Source organism: Polyodon spathula, chromosome 38 (assembly GCF_017654505.1).
Source record: "Polyodon spathula isolate WHYD16114869_AA chromosome 38, ASM1765450v1, whole genome shotgun sequence".
In the NCBI taxonomy this organism is placed as follows: Eukaryota; Metazoa; Chordata; class Actinopteri; order Acipenseriformes; family Polyodontidae; genus Polyodon; species Polyodon spathula.
In genome coordinates, this window is record NC_054571.1 from 4701486 (window position 1) to 4715871 (window position 14386).

At 39.3% G+C, this 14386-nt stretch overlaps 1 protein-coding gene across 3 annotated transcripts in view; it reads left to right on the top strand.

Moving 5' to 3' along the window:
- adgrl1a (adhesion G protein-coupled receptor L1a) overlaps positions 1 to 14386 on the top strand; it is a 248753-nt gene that overhangs the window by 190097 nt on the left and 44270 nt on the right. For all 3 annotated transcript variants that reach the window (XM_041235761.1, XM_041235763.1, XM_041235762.1), the window contains one exon: positions 12479 to 12647. In XM_041235761.1, coding sequence (XP_041091695.1) covers positions 12479 to 12647 — 169 coding nt within the window. The remainder of the gene's footprint in view (positions 1 to 12478; positions 12648 to 14386) is intronic.

A 14386-nucleotide genomic window follows, 5' to 3' on the forward strand; every position in this document is an offset into this window, starting at 1 on the left:
CGGCTATAGGTATGAGTAACCGCGGTGGTTCTAGTGTTGAAATAGTCCATAAATGTACATTTTGTGTGTCTGTGTGTGTGTTTTGTAACGCCTTCGATTACGTGATATTAAAAGAACTGGATCTTCACTGCTGAAACCTCATGAGCCACAAGCATGGTTCCTGCTCCGGTTTACATGGGTTTTTACAGCTATTTTTATCATGAGAAAGCGATTGACCCTGCCCTTAATGTCGTGCTGCCAGAAGGACATCCTTTTGTTGTTGTACGATGTATTCGCGTGACAACGTCACATAGTCTTGACTGTAGAGTCGATTTCATTTGCATGTAAACCCAGCCATTAATAGTTCTGTCAACAGGGATATTTCCAGCTGCTTTTAAAACTACCTGTTGAAACCTCTACTTAACAAATTCAATTTAGAGAGTTCAATTCTGAGTACTTATAGACCTATTTCAAACCTTCCTTTTTTAGCTAAGGTTCTTGAAAAGGTAGTATTTAAACAAATTAATAGTTTCCTCGATAGTAATACTACCTCAGTCAGGGTTTCATTCAGGTCACAGCTGCTCTGGTTAGGGTTGCAAATGATCTGCACATGTGTGCAGATTCAAATGCTATATCTGTTTTAGTCCTTTTAGACCTGAATTCTGCATTCGATACTGTGGGTCATGCAATTTCAATGAATCGTCTTAAAGAATGGGTGGCTCTCTCTGGAACTGTTTGAACTGGTTTAGATCATATCTGATTGACAGACGGTACTTTGTTTCCTTGGGGGAGTCTGTATCAGGGCTGGTTAATATTATATGTGGTGTCCCTCAGGGCTTCATTCTCGGGCCTATGTTCTTTTCCTTATATGTTACCACTAGGTGAGATTATTCGTAAACATGGGTGAACTTTCACTGTTATGCTGATGACACACAGCTCTGTATCTCTGTTAAAACAGGTGATTATCAATGCTACTACAGTTTTATCTGAGTGTCTTGCTGGTAGTAAAAGCTGGACGTCTCAAAACCTTCTGCAACTAAACCAAGATAAGACAGAAGTCTTCTTAATAGGTTCTCAGAAACAGATGGAGTTGAAAAAAAAAATAGATTTGGGTAACCTGACTTCAAATTTCACTTCAAGCTTTAAATCCCATATTTAATCAATTACTGAAGTGTCTTTTTATCATCTGAGATAAATTGCTAAAATTAGATCATTTAATTTCTTGTCTGATGCTGAGAAAGTAGTTCATACCTTTATCTCATCTAGATTGGACTACTGCAATGCTTTGTGTTCTGGTCTTATGGCCTTAACAGTCATGCTCTGTCACGTCTACAGCTTGTGCAGAATGCAGCTGCGAGGATTCTGTGTAAAACAAAATAAAGGACACATATTACTCCTGTGTTGGCATCACTGCACTGGCATGTTAACTCCATGTCAGCCTGTGTGTCGCTGAGGGCAGCTGACAGCGACTTGCTTTCTGTTACGAGGGTAAAGCACAAAAGGAAAGGAGAGGCTGTTTTTTGTTATAATGCTCCCAGACTGTGGAACTCACTGCCATCCTCTGTCAGAGATGCACCCTCAATGGCTATTTTTAAAACGAGACTTAAGACATATTTTTACAATACAGCCATTTTAAATTGAATGTATTTTGAATGTGTTTTGTATCTGTTGCCTCAAATGGTTTTCTTTTAGTTTGTATTATATAGGTTTTTTTTAATCACTTTTGTATTAACTCTTAATTATTTTTTAAATTCTCTCCTTTAGTATACATGTTTATTTTCTTTGTATTTCAAATGTATTTTCTTTGTAAAGCGCTTTGAGCTGCTTTAAGCATGAAAAGCGCTATATAAATAGTTTATTATTATGATTATATTAAATACCCTCTAATATAAAAGAGAGGTGGTGTGTTCACCTCGAGGAAGGGGTACAGGAGTCCAGGAAGCAGACCTATGTCTTTACCTCTGAAGCCAGTTGTGTGAGAGTGAGCGAAGGAGCGAGAAAGAAGGAAAGGGAGAGAAACCACGGCTCATAGTTACTGTGTGTAACTCTGTGATATTTACCTTGTGGTTTGTTTTGTTGTTGGACAAACAGCTTGGCTGTTCAACCCGTTAGATAGGGCATTGTTCTGTTTAGATAGTACTCCAAGTGGAGTTCGGTTTTCTTTTGTTTATTTTTTTGTGTGTGCATGACCACAATGTCAACTAAGAAAAATCACTCTGAGGAGTTCTGAACTTCAATAAAGTCTCCAGCCACCTTATTCATCCTGCACCAACATTGTCCACTCTACATATATCAAAACAGGTTACTTATCCACGAGGCCACTTGGACTCCTGCAGGAAGTGAGAGAACTGAGCTTTCCAATGCATTTTATTTTGTATAATCAATGTGTCTCCAACCATTAGACAACCAGGTGTTGGGCAAAGCTGAAAATTGGACTCATCAGAGAAGATGACCTTACTCCAGTCCTCTACGGTCCAATCTTCTTCTTTGCTTCTCATTGATGAAGGGCTTTTTTCTAGCTTTGCACGACTTCAGCCCTGCCCCTAGGAGCCTGTTTCGAACCGTCCTCGCCGTGCACTTCACCCCAGCTGCCGTTTGCCATTCTTTTTGTAGGTCACTTGATGTCATCCTATTGTTGCTGAGTGACATTCGAATGAGTTGGCGGACATCCCGGACAGTGGAGAGTCGTTTTCGCCCTCTGCCGGTCTGTAGCTTTGTTGTCCCCAACATGTGCTGCTTGATCTTGTTCTTATGAACCGCCGTCTTTGAAATTTTAAGGATGGAAGCAACCCAACGCTCACTGTATCTCTCTGCCAGTAAAGCCAGAATTGAACCCTTCTTTTCCTCACTCAAAACTTTCCTTTTCAACTCTTTGGGCATGGTCAATAGTTATTTTTTTATTCCAATTACTTCTGAGGTGCTACTAGCACTGTTTTGCCATCCAGCTGGTCCTATTGCAAGAGAATAGTAATGACCACAGGAGTGGTTTTTATACTTTTCCTTGTTAAATAAGATTTGGTTCAGGTGAACCCCTAATCAGTACCTCATTCAGTAGAATGAGGTGTGCCTGTGTTGGAATTCAACAGACACTGGAATGGAATGGCTGCCATACATGTAGAGATGCTAATTTAAGAAACATTTTCAGTGGTCTCTTAATTTTTTCCAGAGCTGTATATATATATATAAAAGGAAAGAAACAATTGCTATGTATGCTGGTTTCGCAACCAGCATACTATTTGTTTACTATTTGTTTGTTTGGCCCTTGTGCCCTTTTGTTTTGTGTTTGTTTAAATCTTTTGAGTATAAAACGTTGGACGCCTTAGCGCCTCAGTTTGCCCCGTCATTCCTCACTGTCTGAAGTCTGTGTTTCTGGTCTGATGTCACCACTGCAAGGCACCCTTTCACAACATGGATTAAAGTATAAATCCATACTGCAATATACTAGAGACATGAAACTGAGTATGATAGCAGAGGGTAATGTGAAGAACTGTCGATTTCAAAATGGCGTGTTTTGGTCACATGGTTTGGCAGCCATATTGATAATTGAAAAACAACTTAACAAGAACAGTGTTGCACATCTGCTCTTCAATGTTGGTGCAGTCGTGCGGTCCATAATAAAGTAATAACCACAAAAATCGAAAGCAGATTGGTCACATGGTTTTCCATATTGGAATTTACGCTTAAATTTTATCTCCTAGGGCGTGCCGATAGGGTCATAGTTATAATGGAACACGTATAGGAAGTCATATGTGCTCTATGAAAAAATGTCATCACCCGCGACCTTTGACCTCTCCAAAAGGTCAAACTAAAAACTGGCTCCTTGCTTCTCAGGGGTTACAGATAGAGTCATGGTTCATGCGGAATACAAACAGGAAGTCATATCTGCTCTATAAAAAAAAATGAATATCTCTGGTAAAAAAAAGACCTTAAGGAGCGCAAATACTTCAATCATTTATATTGAACGCGCAGTCATACGTGCTCTATAAAGAAATGCCATCACTTATTACCTTTGTCCTCTGCTAAGGGTCCAAACCCACAAATTAGCCTATAGCTCCTAAACTGTATCTAAGACAAGTGCACTTAAACTTCAGCCTAAGATTATGCTCTGTACACAATATAACTTAAGTAGCCCATTAACTAATTATAGGAAACGTAGCTAGCTGTATCGGCGATTATTTGTGATGATTGAACCATGTTTTCTTTGGAAGTCTTTATAGTTGCTAGCAACTCTAGTTTAACCTGTTCTAAGTAAAACCAATAAACTCACAGTACAGTAGCGCTGTAGAATTAATTAGGGACCTTCCATGTGTTACTGGAACTAACGTTAAACAAGCACTATTTCAGCAATATTCATACAAACAATATAGTCTGTATCTGGAATCTGCAACATCAGCTTTCTTGTATTAACTGTACTGTTTCACATGGCAAAAAGAGTTACTGCATTTTCTGCAGTATGTGTGTGTTTGCAATGTGATTAACTGTTCTTTCAAACTTTATAGTTTACTATGAATGCTTGCTAACATAATGTTATGCTGGAAGCCAATTATGACATTAAAATGTTTAGGTACAAGTGCAGATTGTGAAAATGTAACGGTACTCAATGAAGTACATAAACAAGAGGTGGATTGTAATGTGTGGATGTGTGGGAGGGTAGTGGGTGGAGCTTTTGGGAAGGACCAGAAATGACAGCACACAGGAGCCGGAAATGGAGATTAGTCCTTAGAGCCCTGTATCATCAATGGTATCAGGGCAGGGTTTTATTTTACAAAAACAATAAAAATAGAACAGTCCAGTATTGCAAAAAATAAACAAGAAAACCACCTGGAATACCAGCAATGGTAAACTCAGGTTTGAAATAAAAAGAGTAAACAAAAATGTCACGGTTACAAAATAACAACAAAGGAAGCACTGGGTTTCGTTGTGGTACTGCGGTGGGTTTCCTCTCACCGCTTCTTAGCTCCCTTTCACAGATTAATGGCCAGTCCTCGGTTCCTCACTCCAGTAATCCAACAGTGTCCAAGATTTTCAAGCTTCTGTGAATAACAGCAGTGAATGAAAGCAACAAAGCAAGCACAGCATGTGTTTTCAGTTCAGCCCAGACAGCGCGAATGGCAAAACCATACTGCTTAAATACTGCCAAGTCCCACCCCTGCAATCAGCACGCTGCCCCACGTCAGCCAATCAACGAGAACAGCACAGCTGATTGCAATGATGGGACCCGACGGCCGCATGGTTCTACCTTGGGCCAAGATGGCTGCCTGACCCGGAACTTCCTGCATGGTCAGAGTTCAGCCTCCTGATCCAATCACGGTCAACCCTACACAGCGCTGCCGGTGGTCGGGAGGGCAAATTACGACAGGGACTCCTTCCAGTCCTGTCACAGGATGCTATAATACAAGAGACAAAAAACACTGCTTCATGTACCACAGCATACATGCATACAACTGCCACAATCAGACCACTTAAATAACATGTTTAAATAGCAGTATACACATAATGCAGAAACAGCAATTTTAAACTTACATTAAAACCCACTAAGATTTAATTAAAAAAAAGCCATTTTATAAAAGTGCGTTTTTAGTCTGGACTTGAAAACTGTAATGGTCAAAGTTTCCCTGACAAATGAAGGCAGAGCATCCCATAATTTAGGAGCTTGGCAAGAAAAAGCCCTTCCTCCTCCTGTGTTGCTTTTGTTGACCCTCGGAATAACCAGCAGCCCCGCACCCTGTGATGTCAAAGTGTGGTTTGGAAGATATATGCAAATAACTAGGTGCTCATCCATTCACTGCCTTGTAAGTTAACAGCAGAATCTTAAAATCAGTTCAGTACTGCACAGCGAGCCAGTGTAAAGATGGGTAATGTGTTCACTTCTCCTAGTTTTAGTCATATTTCCATAGTATTTACAGGCAGCGCTCTTGCTCTGCCACACGAAGGCAGAGCATTCCATAATTTCGGAGCTCTACAAGAAAAAGCTTTTTGTTGATAGAAGCTAATCCATTCAGGGCCTTGTAAGTTCACACCAAAATCTTAAAATCTATTCTGTACTGCACAGGAAGCCAGTGTAAAGAGACCAAAACAGGGGTAATATGTTCACTTTTCCTGGTTTTAGTCAGAATTGTAGTGGCGGTATTCTGAACAAGCTGCAAGCAGGATATCACACGTTTTGGGACACCAGAAAAAAGTGCAATACAATAATCAATTCTAGATGAAACAAAGGCATGCATTAGTCTCTCAGCATCAGATATGGAAACAACCGGTCTACGTTTGGCTATATTTCTCGAATGGTAACACGACACTTTAGAAACTTCCCCAGTATGAGTCTCAAATGATAGATCAGGATCAAAGATGACCCCCAAACTCTTAATTTCTTGTTTAAGTTTTGATGAGAGACTGCAAGGGTCAAGCTCATGTAGTCCCACATTTCCTTTTAGTTGGTTGTGTGATCTCACTAGCATAGCATCTGTTTAATCTGAATTCAACATTAGAAAATTCCAATGCTTGATGCCTGTAAGGCAAGTAACTAATGACACACACATTGTAGGAATGCTAATGCATTTATTGAACATGTACCAATCAGAAGGACTATGATTTCCCAGTGTCTTTGGGGAGGATTTGTCATGTGCTTAGTGATGTCATTGCCAATCAGAAGGACTATGATTTCCCAGTGTCTTTGGGGAGGATTTGTCATGTGCTTAGTGATGTCATTGCCAATGTCAAGTGTGACAGGAAAAACATACACATAGGGGTGCAGAGTTAAGGTTGCATGGCTCCTTAACTTAAAGTTTCTTAACTTTTACAACAAAACTTTATCGTTACTTTAAATGTTTTTGCCATTGGATATATATATATCCAGTTCAAAACAATGAGACAAACCACAAACAAAGTTATTTTTATAATTTGTAATTGTTCTATTGAAGTAAGAGATTTAGCTTTATAATAAGGCAACAAGGTATTACATAATATGCATAAAATGAAACATTACATGCAAAAACTAATTTCATACTTTGATAAAAGTATTTGGATAACCAATATATTTCATATGAAACCCATCTGTTGCTAATTATTGACAATTGTCATGACTGAAAACCAATACCTGATGATAATTATAATTATAGAGTAAATAAATACATAATCATCAAGTGCTGGAAAATGAACTAGAAATGTGTGATTCAAAAAAGCAACAAAAATGCTTAAAACTAAAGAGTACAGCAACGATCTCAGAATGGAATCGCTGTGTGGGCTATTATTGACAAACACAGGAGAACAGGCACTACTGCAACTAGCTCCAGGTATGGAAGACCAAGAAAGATTTCTGCAAAATCTGAAAGATTTGTTCGAGCAGCCTGACAAAATCCTTGGATTAGTACAAAAAATTTGACACAAGAATTGAGAGAAGATGGTCAAGAAATTCATGAACCAACATTTCAACAATACCTTAACAAGATGAATGTCCATGGGTGAAAACCAGGAGGCAAACCTTTGTTGAAAACAGTACTCAAAAGACAATTGGAGTTTTCCATTGAATACTTAAAGAAGCCTGATGATTTCTTCAACCAAGTTTTATGGTCAGACAAATCCAAAATATAACTTTTTTTCACCAGGAAAGCAACCTTATGTTTGGAGGAAGAGAAGAATTTAAAGAAAAGTTCATGCCCAGTGTTAAGCATGGTGGAGGCTGTGTGATGGGATGGGCTTGTTTTTCTCCCTGAGGCACTGGCGATCTTTGTATTGTAGAAGAATCAATAAATGCTGCAAAATATCAAGACATTTTGCACTCTCATTTGTTACCCAGTGCTAGGTTTATTGGAGGAAGTTTGTAATCCAGCAGGATAATAACCCTGAGCGTTTTGCAAAGTCTACAAAGGAATTTCTGAAAAAAAAGATTAGTTATGGATTGGTCATCTCAGTCCCCACACTTGAATCCCATCGAAATGTTGTGGATTGACTTAAAGGCTGCTGCTGCAAAAAGGAAACCAAAGTCGTCTGCATAACTCAAAGATGTATGTGTTGAAGAATGGGCCGGGAACTATATCCAGTTCAAAAAAAATGAGACAAACCACAAACAAAGTTATTTCTATAATTTGTAATTGTTCTATTGAAAGATAGAAATTAAAGTAAGAGATTTAGCTTTATAATAAGTGCCTCTGTGATTTTTCATGGCTGGCTGCGGCCCTGATGTGTGTGTGTATATATATATATATATATATATATATATATATATATATATATATATATATATATATATATATATATATAGTGCACTGGCACATGATTTGAATGGATGGATTGAGAAAAGCTGTTCATTCCCGGTCCGTGGGATTCTCTAGACATGCGTAAAGCCAGGTAAAGACAGAGTATGTAGAGAAACATGATACCCACTCAATAGGGGAGCAACCACTTAGAATGTAATCCCACTGTAAAACAGAAAAAGCTACCTCTTCTTCACATTGTAATGATTGAGTTATTCCACGGCTTAAACACTTTGGTCTCCCAGGCTTCTGTTCTCGGGTTGCTTTTCTACCCCAGCAGCTCAGTGTAGCTGGGTATATACCATGTAATTAAAAAATGAAAAGATAGACGGAGATCTGAGGAGTGATCAGCCGACTCTGACAGCAGGAGGTTGGTTAACTGTAAGACATGCATCACCTCTGATTAGGCACAAGCAAAAAGGCAGTCTCCAGACAGGAAAAGAAAACACTATTCAGAAAATTACTGAGACACACTGGTTTTATTTCAATTTCAGAGTGCTAAAGCCTGTTCTTTGTTTATCTCTACAGCTGCATCAGGCACATATTATTATTATTATTATTATTTAGTAGTACAATTTCACATCTGTATAAACTACAGACGTTTACTGCCTTATTATTTACCGTTGTGGCACATGTAAAATAATAAGATTGTACCACCTGTAGTTAGAAACACAAACCGCTTTGCCATGCTCACATGCGCAAACCAACCAGCAAAATCATCCAATCAAAATGACTTCCACATTTAAAACTTTTTTTTCATTTATGAGGAATAATAAATGTGTTCTATATATGTAGAATGGATGTGAGAAACCCAAGAAACTAGAGAACTGTTTTTAAGTGCACCCTACTTTACACTGATAAATCACTCAAGCTACCTCTCTTGTGATTTATATGTCACCAGAAAATAGCTGGGCGTACATTACCACTTATATTATAACTAGATGTGTTTTCAATCTAACATAGGCAGTTGAGATGTGACATCTTGCTTGGACAGGCAGACAGACAGCTGGACAGTCAGACACTTCATCTTGCTTGGGCAGGCAGACAGTCGGACAGACAGACACTTCATCTTGTTTGGGCATGCAGGCAGACAGTCGGACAGACAGCTGGACAGTCAGACACTTCATCTTGCCTTTGCAGGCAGACAGTCGGACACACAGCTGGACAGTCAGACACCTTTCACAGGCACTGAATTGATGACAGGCAGGAGGCTCCAGTTAGTCAATTATTTTAACAGTGAAATATAAAGATCCTCCAGTTTTATTTATTTTTTGTACAGTGGCAGCACGGTCGTCCTTGTAATGGGAAATCGATATTTGATTTGACTCCGTGCCTTGAGTCGTAAACAGAGTCAAAGCATGTCCAGGGCCTCTTCACAGCAGTGGAGCAGATTTATAGAGGGTTGTAAAAAACAGATCTCGTTTTGCTGAGAGATTTATTCCTTTCTTATAGGGAATGGATTATCCTCCCTCAGGGAAGAGCTAATTGAACTGCTGTAGCCTGCTACATGACAATGAGGGGGGCTATGACCATTGCAGTTACTTTGTAAACATTAAAGTGATTGTAGCTGAGGGGTGACGCCAGGCCAGGAAATGAAACCAAAACACACAGCAGCTGAAGCGATACTCAGACTCTGCGGAGCTCAGTGTTTTATTAACACACCGAAAATAACAGGTTTTAGCAAAACAGCACACGGCACTTGAGGCCAAAATAAATAGACAAACAAAACAGACTAACACTAAAACAGTGGACTAACAGACAAACAAACACGGCGAGTCAGAACAAAAAATTATCGTGCTGGTCCTTCCAGCACAAAATAGCAATATTGTATTGTTTATCCTTTTAATGAATTCTCCTCTCCACACCCGTTCTCCACTCACCAAACACACTGCCCCGAGTGAGTAAAACATGCATCTATATATATATGTACACTGTTGTGCCGGGATTCAATTGTCTGCACTTGAAGTGATTATGCAATCCCCTTGCCTAAATACAACTATATATTTTAAATCACTCATGCTACACAGACCCATGGATATCCCATGCAACAATAGCTATACACCAACATTAACACACCACATGCAACCCAATACATAACACACACATGGGCGGGACACACTACCTCAAGCTAACAACGTAATTCCAAACCTGTTCTGCACTTCCGTTAGCTGTATTGTAATATGCAGTTTTGAATGACACTTTTTAAACATGATGTCTTGATATCTGTTACACTTGTACTTCCTGGGTCATTTCACATCAGCAGCGTGTTCAGGGTCAGTTTAATTAACACATTGCATTTCGTGTAGTAATATAGATCCAAAGGAAAGTGAGAAGATAAAACTGTAAGAAACTAACTCAAGTGGACATATTGGCCAGTCCTTCTTAGGGATGTCACGACGTGAACATTTTCTCACACAATTATTCTGTGGGGTATTATCATGATAATTGCGATACAGCACAATCTTTTACAAAGAACCACCAAAAATAAAAAATAAATGTTTCTTACAGATTTTATCTCTATTTATTAAGCAAAAATGTGTTTTATAACATTATAAACATTATACAAAAACATGCTTCTTCATTATAATACAACAGATATTTACAAAACACTCAATATTTTAAATCTAAAACTCTCAGAATAGTTTCTAAACATTTATGAAGCAAAGGTATCAGTTGCTGTAGATAAACTAAAGTGCCATTTTAATCAAGATTAGTCCTTTTTTTTTGTTTAGTTTGAGTGTTAGTCTGATTTAAGGATGCTAAAAATGTCTTATTCCCAAATCCAATAGCTACACTGTTATTGGGTTAAATGCATTTCTAAATGGAGCAGGTCACATCAGCCTGCCCTAAGCTTTACTCCAGTAACAGTAATCAAGCATATGAAAATGAATAACTAGAATAAATGTGATATAGTGAGTTTGGTGTGCGCTGAGAGTTTAGGGAGTAGCTTTTAAATATATTGACGCTCTTGTTGGGGTACACACCTTGTGTGTTTTAAATAGTGTTAACATGTTTGTCCTCCTTAAGCTATGTAGCTCAAAAGAACATCATTTTTTGTATTTAATCATAAAACAGGAATACTTAACAGATTAGGGTTATTGTTATACACTTCATTCATTTTACTAACATTGTTCTTAATAAACACTTTGTTCCTGAACGATGTTGCTTCTGTGTAAAGCGGTTGGTGGTGATCTCTTAAACGCGTCAACATATTCATCGTGTTGATGCTCTTTGAAAAACCAACAGCTCGACATCATTTACAAATTGGCACTCCCTCTTCAATAACCTGGCCGTCGTCGTTTTTTTTTTTAAAACCAATCAATCAATCAATAAATCAATCAAATTTATTTTCATGCCAAGACATCCCAAAGGGCTTAAACCAAAATGATCCCAGTTCCTTTTATCCTTTTTTTAGGAGGAAAGAGTTTGTTTTTGTTGCTCTCGCTATCCTCCATATTTGTTGTGCGCTGCTATGTTGATTTTTGTGGCTATATGAAACCCAGTGAAAGGTTAATTATCACCACCTACTGGATGTACCTATTACAGTTTTTTTTTCTAAATCATAAATATAAATAAGTTACCACAATAATTAAACTATTAACGATAGAATAATCGTTAGAATTTATATCGCGATTATCTTTTTATCGTCATATCGCAGCACCCCTAAGCCTTCTTCAGTACTACTACACTGAAGAAGGCATGGCACAAGCTCAAACATTTGTCTCCTTGGCTCAGTTTCTCTTTGTTTTACCTTAGAATTCTGACTGAGCGAAGTTATGGAACAGTAGGAACTTTGCAAACCTGTTCTCTGTTGTGTATTGCACCGGTGAGACCACACTTAGAGTAACTGTGTCCAGTTCTGGTCACCACAACACCAAAGGGACATTGTGGCCCTGGAGAGAGTCTAAAGAAGAACAATCAGACTAATTCCAGGCTTAAGGGACTGAGCTGCAAAAATGGGCTGAAAGAACGGAATGTATTAATCCTAGAACAAACAAGAATTAGAGGGACATGACTGAAGTCTTTAAAATCTTAAAAGGAATTGACATAGTTAACCCAAACCAATACTATAGCACAGAAACCAGGACCAGAGCACAGTGTGATGTAGACTTCAGACAGAGGGAAGGAGACACTTCTTAACACAGAGTGGTGACGGTATGGAATGGGCTACCTAACTCGGATCCTTTAAGACCCAACTTAACAGAATTCTTGTTAGTAAATTATTTTCTGTTCTTCTGCTCTCTTTGTAGGTCCTGGGCTCTTGGTGCCATCGCCCTGCTCTTTCTCCTGGGGCTGACCTGGGCGTTCGGTCTGCTGTTCATCAATGAGAACACGGTCATCATGGCCTACCTCTTCACCACCTTCAACGCCTTCCAGGGCATGTTCATCTTCATCTTCCACTGCGCCCTGCAGAAGAAGGTGTGTCTGTGTATGTATCTGTGTGTGTGTGAATGTGTGTGTGTGTGTGTGTGTGTGTGTGTGTGTGATCTCATCATCTGGCAATCAGAGCCCTTCACCTGTTGTCTGTCTGTTTATCAGTCTGTCTGTTTGAGATGTTTTTCTCTCTGTCAGTCTGCCTGGCCATTATAAATCCAGTGTCTGTAAAAGGTGAAGGACACACAAAGCTGGAGACCTCTGTCTGGCTGTGAGCCTCTTTTTTAAACCGTGCGGCTGTCTGTCTGTTTGAGGTATCTCAATGTCTTTCTGTCTGTATGAGCCAATGTTGTTTGTCAGTCTGTAATGGATTCATTATCTGACAGCTATAAAGTCTGAAGCCCTCTAGCTGTCTGTCTGTCTGAGGCCTATGTATATATTTCTTTCTGTCTCTAGCAAATTCAGTGCCTTAGAAAGCTGAGTGACAAACGTCTGTCTGTTGGTCTGCTTGTTTGCATGGAAGGTTCAGTACACCACCTGTGAAATGCAATTCCAGTCCCGGTTCTGTCTTAGAATAGCTGTAGTTGAGGCAGCTGCAGTGTGCCATTCTCTATATTTAGAAACCCCATGAAAAGGGCTCTGCACTCCAGCTCTCTCTCTCTCTCTGGCGCTTGCCTGCCTCTCTCCTGGGCTCTTTCACAGCATTACAGCCAATTTCACGCTGCAGTGAGGAAGTACTGTCACTGGCTTCCTCCAGAAAGAATGGGCTATACTAGAGCACAGATCCAGGAGCTATGAGAGTCAGGGCAGGGGTCTATACTGCTCCTCAACAAAACTACTTTGATAATAAGTAAGCTATCCTGCTGCAGTCACGGGTCTCTGCTGATTTTAATTGAGACATTGGTTGTGTTCTTATAGCACAGATTTCCACAGTTCTGCACAGAGCTGCACAGAATTGTGAAGATGCACTTTAGACGTCACTCAACACCCACAGAAATCTGTGCAGATTCGGCAGAGCCCAGCACAGCTTTGAAATGTTAATGCGGGAGGCTGGCTGCGGCTGTGAACCAAGGGGACGATGCAAAGATCACGAGTGACCTGCTCATCATAATGCAAATAACCACTAAAACTACTGCCACCTTGTTAGCGGAGGCGAATGACATTTTATCATTATACAATGAAGCCATGAACAGCCTTGTCAACACTATATTAAATAAATAAATCAATTATTAAAAAAACAAAAAACGTAATGTACTAAATCAGTGATAAGTGAAGTATAATTTTACAATAAATTTAATGTTTATCTATTACATTAAACTGACTGTTGATAATCCAGACAAATGTAAATGTAGCCCATTGAAAACGTGTGCTACGCTGACGGTTTGAAGGTGTTTCTCTAAAAGCTGCGTGTGACGTCAGAAGGACAGCAGCCAAGAGCAGCCGGCGCAGCAAGCTCTGGGTAACAGAACGCAGCAATTGAAACGTGTATTCTGCGTCGTTGACCGTTTCCTTCAAAACCATTATGAAAATAGTGTCAGTTCGCAAAAAGATCTTCCTCAGAGACTTTGCTAAGGCTGCAAGTACCATCGCTTGATTTAGAGGAAGCGTGATTGCAGTTGAATAATGCGTTAACCGTTGTATAAAGGAATTACGATAAATGCGGTGTAGAATAAAAGCAACGGTATTAATACTGTAAGGTACCTAAACCGCAGTTAACTGAAAAACCGGTATACCAACCCGTCCCTAGCTGAAAGAACCAGGGTGGAGTTTAAACTCCTTAACAC